The sequence below is a fragment of the Arvicanthis niloticus genome, chromosome 27, assembly GCF_011762505.2.
Source record: "Arvicanthis niloticus isolate mArvNil1 chromosome 27, mArvNil1.pat.X, whole genome shotgun sequence".
Lineage (NCBI taxonomy): Eukaryota > Metazoa > Chordata > Mammalia > Rodentia > Muridae > Arvicanthis > Arvicanthis niloticus.
Genome location: NC_133435.1, coordinates 16,476,140 through 16,490,598, shown reverse-complemented (window position 1 = coordinate 16,490,598; position 14,459 = coordinate 16,476,140). Strand labels below are relative to the sequence as shown.

Here is a 14,459-nt window from a genome sequence, read left to right as displayed (position 1 = left end):
AAGGAAGAGGACAGGAGGAAGCTAGAATGTAACATCTAGGAAGCTAAGGGGAAGAGATAAGAACCCTGGGGACAGACTGGGGAGGAGGGGACAGGAGTAGCTTCAAAAGAATTCGAGTTACTTAAGAATGGTGGGAATGAAGAGGGCAACTCCTAGAAATGTTTTGCTGAGGGCTGGAGAGATGCTTTAGTTAACAGCACTGGCTGTACTTCCAGAGGACCTGAGTTTGAACCCAGGTTACTTGATTACTCTTACACACACATTTAAAAGAAATGAACAATTTTAAAAGCAGCTTATTTTTTTTATATAATGGTTTGCCAAAAAAGGAGATGTTGGACATACGGGTGATGGCTTATCCTTGTAGGGGGTTTATGGATGTGGCTGTGGAACCCAAGGTTGATGTTTTTCATGTTTTTGTTTATGTTTTGTTTTATAAGGCAGTTTTACCATGTAGCTTTGACCGTCCTGGAATTCACTGTGTAGACTAGGTTGGCCTGGAACTCATAAAGACTTGCCTGCCTCCTAAGTGCTGGGGTTAAAAGTGTATCACCACCATGCTTGGCCTCAGACTCTCTCCATTGCTAGCTAACCTCAAAAATCCAGGACCCAAATGGTATTCCCACCTCAGTTCCCTTGCCCCACAGGCACATACCACTGCACCTGCATCTGGTTTTTGTGTTGTTTTGTTTCTTATTCATTATTATTAGGAGGTGGACCAAGTTTGTGTGAACACTCAGGCAAAGACACTTGTGTGCTATGATGCACTTGTGGAGGCCAGGGGACAACTTTGGCCATCAGCTCTCTCTACCATATGGGTTCCAGGAATCCTGTGATTGGTTGAGTGCTTGCTGGATTGATTGATTGATTGATTGGATTTTTTGAGACAGGAGCTCACTACATAGCTCTGTCCTGGAACTCACAGAGATCGACCTGCCGATGCTGGAATTAAAGGTGTGCACCACTGTGAGCACCAACCTGATGCATCATAAAGAGGGAAAAACAAGCTGTGAACCTTGCTTTGCTTCCCCTTTCCTGTTTAGATTAGAAATGAAAAGTGATGTTGGGGTGGTGCTTACTTAGGCTGCTGAGAAACAAGTGTGTGGCTCGAGGAATAGCAAAGCGGTAAAGACCTTACCTAAGAGGGCCCGCATCCACTCAGCAGCACTGCAAAATAAACAGACATAATAGTAATCTCTTAATTCTGTTTACAGTGTGACTGAGAGTGACAGCTTCTTCCCCACAGAATGCCACATCTAAGTGAAAAATCCATTTAGTTATTTTAAAAGTGACTTTAGAATGAGAAATTGTCCTTTGTTTTAAAGGTTAGAAAGGGGAAGAAGCTGGGCCTAGTGGTGCACACCTTTAATCACACCACTTGAGAGGGAGAGGCAGGCTAATCTCTCAGTTCAAAGCCAGCCTGTTCTACATAGTGAATTCTAGGACAGCCAGAGCTACATAGTGAGACACTGGGGTGGGGATGGGGATGTGGGAGTAAGAAAGTAAGTCTACAGGCAAAGGTTTGTCCTTTATCCTTAAGTAGGGCAAAAGGGACACACAGCTGAGCTGGACCTAGGTAGTATTCTCGAGCACACTGTTCTGTGTGTTCACTCTTGTGACGAAGCATTTAAAAAACAAATGGGCCTGGAGAGATGCCACAGCTCAAGAACATGCAGCGCTCTTGCAGAGAGCTTGAGTTTAGTTTCCAACACCCAGGCAGCTCTCAGCAGGCTGTAACTCCAGCTTCAGAGGATACAACACATTTCTGGCCCCTTAGGGCACTGCACATGTGCAGCAGCCACACACAGATACATACTTTTGGGGGGTGGTTGTTCTTGGTTTTTTGTTTGTTTGTTTGTTTGGTTGGTTGGTTGGTTGGTTGGTTGGTTGGGTTTTTTGTAGCAAAATGGTACTGAGAAAGGGAAAGGCTGTCTTGGGTTAGATTAGTCATATCAGTTGTTTGTTTTTGTTTTTTGTTTTTGTTTAAACCAGACACTATGGTATCTTTTTTTTTTCTTTTTTGCATTTGCTTTCCAGTTTTATCTTTATATTTTGTGAGATGAAATTGCAAACCCCAGAACTGTTTGTCAGCATGCCAAAAGCTCGTTATCTCCCGTTACACTGTGCTGTGCTGACTTCCAGCTACAGACAAAACCAGGTGAATTTGAGCAGAGAAGTTATTTGCTTAGTTTTTTATTGGGTTGCATAGATCTAGTTAGAATAATTACTGTACTTCAAGCATATAGATTTAAAATGTTCCTTAAATATAATATTGGCTACTTTGGGACAATTTAACACTCCTTTTTCTTTTGTTATTATTAAGGGTCAACTGTATTTGTTGGTAACAGACCAGGGGTTTCTTACTGAAGAAAAAATTGTCTGGGAAAGCCTCCACAATGTAGATGGTGATGGAAACTTCTGTGACTCAGAATTCCACCTTCGGCCTCCTTCAGATCCTGAGACTGTATACAAAGGTCAACAAGACCAAATAGATCAGGCAAGCTGTCCCCCCACCTGTCTAATGTGCATATTCTCATTCATATTCTCTTCTCTCTCTCTCTCTCTCTCTCTCTCTCTCTCTCTCTCTCTCTCTCTCTCTCTCTCTCTCTTTCTCTCTCTCCCTCCCCCTCTCTCTCCCTCCCTCTCCCTCCCTCTCCCTCTCTCCCTCCCTCCCTTCTTCCCTCCACCCCTCCCTGTCTTCCTGTCTTTCTTCCTCCACTCCCACAGAGTTTTCATTTTATAGCCTTAGCTGGTCTAGAGTTTGCTGTGTAGACCCTTGAACTGAGAGGTCTGCCTGCCTCTGCCTCTCAAATACTGGCACTAAAGACTTGTACCACCACTGCCTGGCTAAAGTTCATAGGAATGTCACTGAGCTCACAAGTTGGAACCAGCCTAGGCAACATAGTAAGATCCAGTCTCAATAAGGAAAAACCAAATTCTTTTCGAGTGTCACTTTTTATCTAAAACTTTTGATTCATCCATTAATTTGCCTGTGAGTTTTCCTCACATTTCCTTAATAGAAAAATGATTATTCTATATAAACATCAGCTAAAAACTATGATTCAGAAGGTGATTTATGTTGGACTGTGAGGGTCAAAGTGAGGACTTTGAATTTCATTCTATTTATAGTGGAACAGTTATCTTAAGTGTTGGATGTGGAAGCTACATGAGTTACATTGTTTTTAAAAGACTGTTATGTGGAGAATGCATAGCAAAGAAACAGGCATAAGAAGAAACCAGTGTTCCATTTTGTTGTATTTATTTACTTAGATTGTCTGTGAGTGGGATTGTGTACCACAGGGTACACGGAAGTCAGAGGACAGTGTGTAGATCTGTCCTTTCCCACCAACCATGTGGGTACCAGGAATTTAACTCTAGCCATCATGCTTGGCAATAAAAGCTTTTACACACACACACACACACACACACACACACACACACACACGGAGGTAAAGGGAGTATATGTTTTTACTTTGGATTTTGGTTCTTGATTTTTTTTTTTTTTTTTTTTTTTTTGGTTTGGGGTTTGTGTTTTTGTGTTTTGTGTTTTGATTTTTCAAGACAGGGTTTCTCTGTTTAGTCCTGGGTGTTCTGGAACTTGATCTGTAGACCAGCTGACCTTGAACTCAGAGAGGTGTATCTGCCTCTGCTTCCTGAGTGCTGGGATTAAGGGAGGAAAGAGAGAGAATAAATAAATAAATAAATAAATAAATGTAAAAAATAATAAAAGTGAATATTAGATAACACTTTTGACCAAAATGAACTATTTTTCATAGGAGATAGTCTGGGTATGTAGCTAGGAGATGTAATTACCTAGTAATTGAATTTGACTAGCTACATTTACATTGCTTTAAAAATCATCTTTTGGGGCCAAGGAAATAGCTCAGTTTGTAAAGTGCCTGCTGTACACACGTGAGAACATGAGTTGTATCCCTGGCTGGATACAGTGGCATGCACTTGTAATGTCAATGCTGGGGAGGCAGAGACAACATGATCCCTGGGACTGACTAGTTGGTCAGCCGTGAAAACCTGAGTTCAGATTCCCAGCATCCATGTAAAAAATTGGGCATAGCAATGCATCCCTGTAACCCCAGCAACACAAGTGGAGAGCTCGTTGGCTACCTGCCTTATCTTAGTCCAAAAGATGAATGTCTGCTTCACTGAGACATCATGTCTCAAGATTGTAGTAAAGAGAGTAACAGAAAGAGACCCAGTGGCCTGCTCTGATCACCATAGATGTGCACACATGCACAAGCCTTTACCCTCTACCGCCGTAGAGAGAGAGAACGTGATTGACACTTGAGGCTCTCCTCTGGCTGCCACTCACATGTATGTTGCACCTGCACACATATATTATGCATATTTAAAAACTGTCTTTTTAATCAGTCATGATGGCTCATGCCTATAATTTTAGATTTTAGAAGCTGAAGCAGAGGAATGCAGTGAGTTTAATGTCTGCTGTAGACTAAGACCTGTCTTTAAAACAAAGGAACAGCAATAAAAAGATAACAGGACTTCCTGCATAGCACATGCCAATCATCCCAGAACCCAGAACTGGAGAGGCCAATGCAGGAAGGTAGCTGCAAGTTCAGGGCTCTCCTGGGTGGGCTATGTAGCAACTTTGAGGCCAGCCAGGCCTATATATCAAGGGCCTCCTTAAAAAATGAGTAACTACATAATAGAGTAAAATGAAAATAAGAATTACCCTTTGAGCTGGGTGTGGTAGTGTGTACCTGTAATCCCAGCCCTCAGGAGGCCAGCCTGAGATTCTTAGGAAGTCCTTGCCTCAGAGCAGAACAAAACATTTTTGGGGGGAGGGAAAGAAAAATGAGTAAATAATCTTATGAAGTTCTTGAAATATTTTAAAGACAAACACTAGATAGAAAGTAAGAGATAACTGTAGAGGGTGGGGACGTGGTGTCTGAATGTGGGTATAGAAAGTACTAGATGTAAAACCCAATAGTCACAGCTGTTACAGTGATTTCAGCTTTCAGCTTTCTGCGTCTGTCTTGTCTGCATTTTCCATACTCATGTTTTTCTTTTTAAAACAAGAACTTTTTTTTCAGTACTTTTCTTTGACTGCCTTATTTATGGATTCTAGAAAGGAGTTCTAACTCTGTGTAGAGAAGTGATGATGCTGAGGTAACTGCGCAGCCCTGCAAAGCAGCACTTAGAATAGACCTTAAAATCTGCGCTCGCAGTCGGCAGCGCACGCCTTCAGTCCCAGCACTCAAGAGGCAGAGGCAGAGGCAGAGGCAGAGGCAGAGGCAGAGGCAGAGGCAGAGGCAGGTGAATCTCTGAGTTCGAGGCTAGGCTGGTCTGCTGATCAAGTTCCAGGATACTATGGCTACACAGAGAAACCATGTTTCCAAAAACAAAACAAACCCCCATCCCAACCCCAAAAGAACCAGTGCTGTAATAGCTGTCCTTAGAGCTCATTCATGGGTGTCTGTCTTCACACTGGTGCTTCCTGGGTCACGTCTCGAAGCTGAAGCTGGTTGTGATTGGACTCCTCAGGACTACCTTATGGCACTGTCACTGCAACAAGAACAGCAGAGCCAAGAGATCAATTGGGAGCAAATCCCAGAAGGAATCAGTGACTTAGAGCTGGCAAAGAAACTCCAGGAAGAGGAAGACCGACGGGCCTCTCAGTACTACCAGGAGCAGGAGCAGGCTCAGGCTGCTGTGGCTACCACCACCCCTTCCACACAGACCCAGGTAAAACCACAGCCCTGCCAATCTCAAACATGACTGTCACTTCAGTAATGGAGGAATATCTGTGTGGGTGAAGCAGTTGTATGTCAGCTCTGGCTTTTCAGCTGTGTTAGCATGTCATCACCCAAGGGTTTGGGTTTGTCGTTGTTTTAATTTGTTTTTAGATTTATTAATTTTATTTTATGTATATTAGTGTTTTGCTTGCATGTGTATCTGTGCACCTTGTGTGTACCCTGTGTCTACAGAAGTCAGAAGAGGGCATCTGATCCCAGAAACTGGAGTTTTATACAGTTGTAAGCCACTATGTAGGTGCTAGGAATCAAACTCGGGTCCTCTTAACTGCTGAGCCATCTCTCTAGCCCTACCTGTGGAACTTTTGCACATTGTTCTAAGTTTTTTGCTATCCTAACATATTTCTGATTTCATGAAAATGCTTTTTTTTTTTTTAGAAGTTCTGATAAGGTTATTCATCCTTTTTCTTAAGTTATTTAGAGCTACAATATAAACTAACTTGAACAAAGTGCTTCCTTTGAGTTAGAGGCAACCTGACGTTTTGCTGAAAAGAGTGCAGTTTTTGGAGCCAGAGAGATGGGCTCATAGTTCTTGCTGGGTCTCTCTTCTTATTGCAAACACCTGGTCACAGTCCTGTGCCTCATGGCCCTTCTCCCTATCAGTAATCCAGAAGACTTCATCCTGAGGCTTCTTTAGACTGGCATTTAGCTCAATTTCCAATATGTATTCAGCACAGGGTAGCATCTCTCTCCTTGTCAGGGTTGTTGTTCATATTTTAAGCAGTAAAATATGACTGTCACACAAGTTCTAGAAGCAAAATCTCATTTCATGAATTAAAAAGTATTCCTTTCTTTTATGCTAACCTACACCATGCCAGAACATTTCTTTTTGGCATAAGTACACAAGAAAACAGATGCCTTTTGGTATTTCATGAAACCAAGTACAGAATTCACAATTAAAGGGCCTGGGGTGATGGCTCAGCTGATAAGAATGTTTGCTGTGCAAACATGAAGCCCTGAGCTCAGTCCCAAGTATTCATGGAGAAGGCCAGATAGAACTCTGCACCTGTAACTGTGGTGGGCAGACAGGAGGGTCTCAGCAGCTTGACGGCCTCCAACCTAGCTCCAGATTCTGTGAAAGAACATCTCTCAAGGAAGTAAGGCTGAGCAGGTGACAGATGACACCAGATGTACACCCTAGCCTTGCTTTCTCACCACACTCAAGTTTATGCACACAGATTTTCTTTCCCTCTCTTTCTCCATTAAAATGTAAAACTCCTGCCTTTAAATCAAGTACTAACTACCCAAGCTTAGCAGGTGATTTTTACTATGCTAGAATAAGCTTTCATTCTGTTCCAGTTCATAAAACACACTATTTTATATTCTCAGTTCTCAGGATTCTTGGGTTTTTGTGTTTTTGTTTTTGTTTTTTTTTTTTTTGCTTTTAATATCTGTTTATTATAGTATTTAATGAAATCCTGAAGAAATATTATAGTTTACTAAAACTGTCATTTTAACATAAATATTTAAACTAGAAGGTTTTTTTTTTTTTTTTTTTGGTTTTTCAAGACAGGGTTTCTCTGTGTAGCCCTGGCTGTCCTGGAACTCACTCTGTAGACCAGGATGGCCTCGAACTCAGAAATCCGTCTGCCTCTGCCTCCCAAGTGCTGGGATTAAAGGCATGCACCACCACTGCCCGTAAACTAGAAGCTTAAATAATTATAATTATATATTTGGAATAATGAATGCATTAATTAATTTATACATTAATTATTTTTATATGAGATATCTTGTATATTTACTTCTCTCACACCCGACAGAAGCAACTTAAAGAAGAAAGGTTTGTTGTGACTTACAGTAGAGAGTGCAGCTGATCATGGTCAGGAAGACATGGCTGGTTGAGGTAGGAATTAGTAGCACAGAATTTCCATCCTTCCCATCAGGAAGCAGCAGCAGAAACAAAGCAGGAAGACATTCCCTGCCACACCCTCACGCCCACCTTTATGTGAACCAGCTAGACCCTCTTCTCTGAGATACCCAAAGCCCCCACAGCAACACCTGTGGTCCAAGGGCATCTCATGTCCTAACCCTAACACTTGTGAGCAGAACCCATGCCCCTGTGACCCCAAAGCTTCTGTTCCTGTGAGGATACCTTTGCCTTTGTGGCTCTAGCTAGCTAACTCCAATTCAGTGCCCAGGAAGAGTTAGTCATCCTTTCCCATATGTGTTTCTCATACAGCAGGGCCAGCCAGCACAAGCCTCTCCATCAAGTATAAAACAACCTGGGAATAGTGAACGGAAACGCAAGGAACCTCGGGAAAAAGACAAAGAGAAAGAAAAGGAAAAAAATAGCTGCGTGATTTTGTAGGGATTGCTGGCTTCTGTGGGAACTACCTATGCAGATGACGGAAAGGAAGACCCAGTACCTACCGTCTGTGCCTGATCTCCCAATGGATTTTGCTCATGTTTTCCAGGGGAAGGTTATTACTTTGTTACAATCAACTTTTTTAAGTTACACAATACACTCTTTATGAGCTGGAGTTTTATGTTACAAGTTGGAACTGTTGTGTGTTGTCACTCATAGCCAAATGAGTGTATCACTCCTATTTTGGGTCTAGTGACATTGCAACTCCAATCAGTAAGCTACTGTGTCCTGTGTGACAATGGATGGAGGTCACTGAATGAGTTTGATCCTTCTCAGTTATTAGCACAACTATTTCTGAAACTTCACATTGTTAAATTATGTTCTAATCCATGAGAAATGAGGAGTTTAATATAGGGGAGGGGAAAGCAGGAATTATGACCTTTCGTTGTACACTGAACTGGTTCAGCCCTTGAACAGCTTCACCTTTCTTTAGCAATGTACATTTTAGCTATTACCTTGAGAGCTGATAATGGAGATTGGATCCAATTTAGATAGAAAAAAATATTTTTTATTTTCCAATAGCAAAAAAAAAAAAAAACAAAAAAAAAAAACATGACACTAATACTTATAACCTATCCAGATGAGATACTGACTTTGTAGTGCTGTGAGAGGTTGAGGAATCTCCACACCTCAGAGCCTGAGTGGGGCTTCTGTTTGATAAGGATGGAATACAAGCGTGAGGAGAAAACCACACTCAGGTTCAGCCTTGTAAATATGAGGACAGAGAAGAGCAGAGTTCACTGTCTACCTTTTTCTAGAATTACCTTGAACCTTAAATTTTAAATCATGTTTATTGCTAGAAAATTAAGCATAGTTATTTAAACCAGTAAAAAGCACATTTCTGAAGGAGAGTTAATCTCTTGACTCTAATGAAAAGATATTAATAAAATTCTAAACATAGGTAGGACTCTGAAAGAATCTATGTAAAAGCAATCAGATTTTTTAACTTATGAGAACCAAATAAACCTAAGACATCTTACATCATTTATAGGATTCTGAAAGAATATTTACTCAGCTTTGTGATGAGGCAGCACATATTGTATTTCTAGATACAATTTGGAAAACTATCCCTAACATGCTTTTTTATATACTTTGTATTTAGAGTTTGTTTCGGTCATTTTTGAAGATTATTACCAGTGCACGTAGCTCTGTGATTTATCCTAAACCTCAGTACATTTTATTCAGGAGCATCACAGATTGAGCTTCCAGTTAGAGAATATTTCTTGTGGTCTGGAGGCAATACAAGGAAACAGTCTAGAGTTTAAGCCTGTTGTCATTGATGCTCTCCATGACCCCAGACAAGCTGTAGGCCGAATAGATCTGTGAAAATAGAATTTATTTATGAAAAGTATTCTTCTAAAAGGAAAAAAAACCTTCAGGGCCATGCTGTATCCTTTCTGTTCTTCTATATTACATGTCTATTTATGCCCTTTGTTGTTTCTTCAGATTTTCTATACTAGCATGGGGACTTATCAGAGAACCTGCCTGGGGTATGAAATTTGTGTATAAAATACCTGGTAAGTCTCTTGATTCCAACCCAGAATGAGTACGAACTATCAGAGATCTGGCCCCTTTGTGTGGACTGAGCTCAGCATAAACACCATAATCATGCTCTGCTGGTTGGAGGAGAAAGCTCAAACCTCAGAGTCTGCTTTTCCCAGAACTGTCTAATATTTTAATTTAGAGTTTATTGTTTAATAAACCTTGAGTAATTTTTAAAAGTATGCTTGAGGCATATTTTTCCATAATTATATTACAGTATCTAGTCATTGCCCTTGAAGAATCTATATATAAAAGTTATGTTATTTTTTACTATCTTATTTTTTCCAAAGATAATACTGCCAATACTGTGTTCCTTTTAGAAGAAGAAAAAAGAAAAGAACAAAACAAAACAAACACAGACAACTCACTGAAAACATCACCACTGCTGTCAGGAGTCAATGTGTACTTAAAATCAGCAAAGCACTGTGTTTGTTAATCCAGCCTGTTCTTATGTGAGGTTTCCAAGTTGGGCTTGCCTACATTCCTGGAATTCAGTTTGATATGACATAGTCATATCAAACTTATTACGATGTTTGTTTTGATTACTGTGGGAGAGGTTAAATGTTTGATTCTATTAAAACAAAGTTCTGAGATATGCTTTCCTGTCCATGAAGCTTGTCAAGGTTCTAAACTGCCATGTATTTATTTCCTATGTTTTGCTCAAGGTAACAAGTGATATTCAGGCATATTAGTGCTTATTTGGGTAAATAGTACTTTGAAAATGGTATTTTGAGGGATTTTTTTCCCTTAAATACTTAGTAATACTTGACATTGTTGTACACACACACACACACACACTGCTAACAGATGTTACAATGTAAACATTTTGGAACTTAATGACTGTAAGCTTAATTTCCGGCACATTTGATTCGTGTGCCAGTGCAGCAGGAGGGCTAACAGAAGGCAGTGGAGGAGGATGGTCCCTGGCACTCTCTCTTACTTTCAGAGCATAGTCTTAAGGTTAGAGACAAGTCTGTATTGATGTGCACCTCTTCATGAATAACTCTGTTGTGTCAACAGTGCTATGACGTGTACTAGTTTATCAGTACCTAGAATCATGTGTATGTTTCTGAAGTAGATTTCCATGACTTCTGTTTAGGTCTCAAAGCAATCTGAAAACTATCAGATTTAAAGGTTGTGAATATTTAGAAATATTCACACACACCTACCTGGACTAGGAGTATCACCAAGTGATACAGCATTTGCCTGCAGTACACAAGACCCTGGGTTCAATTCCTAGTAGGTGTATGTAGACACACTGGCAGCTAAGCATCGGCCTTATGCCCAGTCAGTGTGGTTGAGTAAAATAACTTCCTTCATGTTTCAAGGTCAGGCTAGGATTTGAGCAAGTCAGAGGCTTAAATTTGGAATTAGGTTTTGTGTGTGTGTGTGTGTGTGTGTGTGTGTGTGTGTGTGTGTGTGTGTGTGTAAATATATATATATATATACTTGTTCTTATTGCTTCCTTTTTCTGTAGTTTAACAATTTACCACATAGTATGGTTTGAATTCTTTCTCATGCTCCTTGATCTTGTTACCTAAGCAAGTTAATGTCAGATATTAGTTGACTAAACTCAGTGTTAGCCATTCTGTACTTTCATAAAAGCTTTATAGCATTTTGCTTTCCATAAATCATAAACTCACTTCAGACCTTGAGGACCAGAGAGCATATGTGAGGGAAAGGTATGACTTGTGATCACTGTCCATGTTGTCATGTGAACGAATGTTTGTAAAATCCTACCAAATTAAGGCAAGAATTTCTAGAACTGTCCTCAGTCTTGCTTAAATTTTTAGACATGGCTTGCTATATATAGCCAGGCTGGCTTGGAATCAAGTGTTGTAGCCCTGGCTACCTTCAAACCCAGAATCCTCCTGGTTCAGCTTCTCACTGCCACTATTACAGGCATGTGTCACCATACTTGTTGCTATCACCAGCTTGTCGAAACTTCCTTTAGAAAAGCAAACAGCAAACTGATTACATGTTGCTTTCTGATTCATTGTACCATATAATCTTTTTTGACAAAAAGCTTACAGGCTTGTACCTAACATTGTCCTAAACATATAATTTAAATTGAAAAATTAATGTTTGACAAAGTAAAGCAGAGACATTGAAGATAGTCATTCTCTTATAGTTTAATGAATTAGACATGTGAAATTCTGACTCATTTGGTGTTTGAAACCTGACTGTACCAGGGCACGGTGATACATACCGGTCATCCCATCTGTGAGGCTGAAGCAGGAGGAGTCAAAGTTCAAGGTTACTCTGAGCAAATATTAAGACCCTGATTCCAAAAACAACCCAGACGATGTCTTGTTTTGGCAATCGTGTGTGCCTCCGTTTACTCTATGTGCAGGGTGCTGCTCTTCCCCTCCGCACCCCCAGTGCTTGCTTCTCCTGAGCAAATGCCATCCTTTCGCACTGAGAATCACTGAGGTCGTCAGATACTGCACAGTCTCTGTTCTCGAATGTGTAGACTTTTCATGATGACTTAAATCAGTTTTTTTTTTAATTTTGTTAGAATGTGTAGAGTTCTTTTGAATGTGGCATCATGGCTTTCAAAAATATATTTTGCAGTTGCTTCTGTATTCTGTAGGTTAGTGTCAAGACCAGGAGTATTTGGGGACAGAAAATGCACTTTTCAAATCTGTCTTCCCAGTGTCCTCTACAGATGCAGCTTTTAGAGCCCTTTGGTCAGTCCCTCCAGGGTAGAGCAGTGTCAGGAACTTTGCACTCCCCACTGCTGTCAGTGTAGACAACTAGTGTAAAAATGAACTCTGATCTTGTGCAAGTCAGATCCTTTAGACAGCAAGTAAGAAACCGTAAAGGATCATGTGTGAACCGTAACATCTGTAGTTGTCTGATAAGTCAGCATTCTTCTGTTACTGATGCCTGACCCTTTTTAAACTGTTAAAGGGAAGAATTGACTTTACTTTTCTTAGGTAACAGTTTAAAATAACTTTAAATTAAAAGCTCCCTAAAGGGAATAAATTACCGAGAAGAAAAAACAGGAGGAAACCTTGCAGGATGCTGAAAAACTTACTTTGAAAATCTATCTAAAATTTAATTCATGCATGTCTTTACTTAATTCTGGTGTTTCTGCTCTTAGGATATAGAGCTTAACATTAATATAGGCATATTTTTTTACATGTAGAATTCTAGTTTCTATCTTCTGAACTCAAGAGAGCTAAACTCAACAAACAGGGTAAAAAAAAAAAAAACAAACTTCAACCCTTGCCTCAAATTCAATGGTCCTTTGTCCTGACAAAAGTTAGACTTGTCTAATAAGCTGGTATTTTTAGGGCACGATACCCTCCCAGTACTACTTAAACCACCATGGCAGAGATAGGAAAGGAAGCTGTGCCCCATGGTAGTAAGGAACAAAAGCCTCCTTGTCCCACAAAGTGTCTACTGTATCTAGCATGACTTGTAAAGACTTCCTCAGCTCACATCATAATTTGTTACTGGTCACCTTTTAACTGTTCTGTCCACCTGTACTGTCACATCTGGAGGAGCAAGGTAGCCCTGTAAGTAAAGGATGCACAGAACAGAGCCCCCTGGTAGGCAGCACTCACTCCTTTGGCTCCAGTAGTCATTTTACATCTCTATGTGCAAAGACAGGAAGCTCAGGTGCCCTCTAGAAATCATGAACCGCTGATGACACCCTACCAGAAATGCCCCAGGACGCAGCTCCAACTCATGCAATGAGTTTTAAAACAGACTGGTGTTTAGTCTTTGAAAATGATGTTTGGTTTGTCAGAATGTTTGTTGCTGTTCATCCCACCCATTCTTTGTATGACATACCACTGTGACAGGGTGCAGTGTCTCTTCACTTTTGTTAAGACTTATTTTCCTCAATAAAATGACAGCTGTCATCACAGATCCACATAAGACCAGACAACAGAAGAGTGCTGTGTGACTGCAGAATGGTGGGACTGGTGGGATAGATAATCTGCAGGCAGCTCAGCTCCTGATGCCAGCACAGTTGTTTGACTCTCATCCTTGACTTGGGCTGAATAACGAGGTTGAAACGTGGACTGGGAGGGCAGCCAGCTATGGACTGCTGGCTGAGCTGTCATTTTGAACAGTTTTAACAAAGGAAACAGGTTGTCTTCCCCACTTTACTGACACATGGAGCTATGTGCTGTCTGAAATGGGCTCTCAGAATTGACCATGGGGACTGAGCGCCTCTACTCATGTTTCCTGTCTGTCCTAGCATTCTTTCTACATCTAAGAATTCATTCTTTTGCTTTCAATGCAAGCAAAGAGTGAGGAGTAGGGAGGATGACATAGAAGCAGGAGACTATGCTCTGTGAAGAGAGACACCTAACACGCACCTACCCTCACAGGCTCAAATGACCTCTGTGAAGTATAATTATACTAAGAGCACCTCTAAAAATTATGTCTTAAATTTCAAGTTTCACTCTTGCAAACTACTCCTGAAAAGACATTGAATATAGGTGGGAAAGTATAAAATGTTCCTGACATAATGGTTCAGTATTACTCAGTGTTTAATCTCAAATTCGTTGTAACACAAGTGTAGTGTCATCGTTGGAGTAAAACGTTGGATGTTTTTGTTAATATACTTAAAACTGTAACCAGTGAATAACACCGTAGTATTTTTTATTATAGATTATATTTTATTTCAATAAACTTTGATATTTAGACTGAAAGTTCTCTCTGTGTGTCAACTCATCACCCTAAGCTGCAGCCTGTATGGCTAGTCACATTTACCTGAGACTCATTAAGATCAACGTTTGACATAAACAACT

General features: G+C 40.5%; 2 protein-coding genes across 11 annotated transcripts in view; one reads left to right on the top strand and one right to left on the bottom strand.

Annotated features, from left to right (window-relative positions):
* Positions 1–14,360, top strand: part of Mindy2 (MINDY lysine 48 deubiquitinase 2) — a 53,809-nt gene extending 39,449 nt beyond the window's left edge. For 2 of the 8 annotated variants that reach the window (XM_076926225.1, XM_076926223.1), the window contains exons 7-9: positions 2,321–2,494; positions 5,515–5,715; positions 7,963–14,360. In XM_076926225.1, the coding sequence (XP_076782340.1) occupies positions 2,321–2,494; positions 5,515–5,715; positions 7,963–8,091 (504 nt within the window). In that variant the 3' untranslated portion in view covers positions 8,092–14,360. Of the gene's footprint in view, positions 1–2,320; positions 2,495–5,514; positions 5,716–7,543; positions 7,935–7,962 lie in introns of those variants that run through there. The other 6 variants (XM_076926227.1, XM_076926224.1, XM_076926231.1 and 3 more) reach the window with 4 other exon arrangements.
* Sltm (SAFB like transcription modulator) overlaps positions 3,253–14,459 on the bottom strand; it is a 64,126-nt gene continuing 52,919 nt past the window's right edge. The window contains exons 20-21 of one of the 3 annotated variants that reach the window (XR_013107783.1): positions 4,703–5,535; positions 3,258–3,657 (exon numbers count right to left, since the gene is read on the bottom strand). Coding sequence is in view for 2 of the 3 variants with exons in the window: in XM_076926205.1 (XP_076782320.1) it covers positions 5,517–5,535 (19 nt within the window). In the remaining variant the exon portion in view is untranslated. Of the gene's footprint in view, positions 5,536–14,459 lie in introns of all 3 variants that reach the window. The other 2 variants (XM_076926205.1, XM_076926214.1) reach the window with 2 other exon arrangements.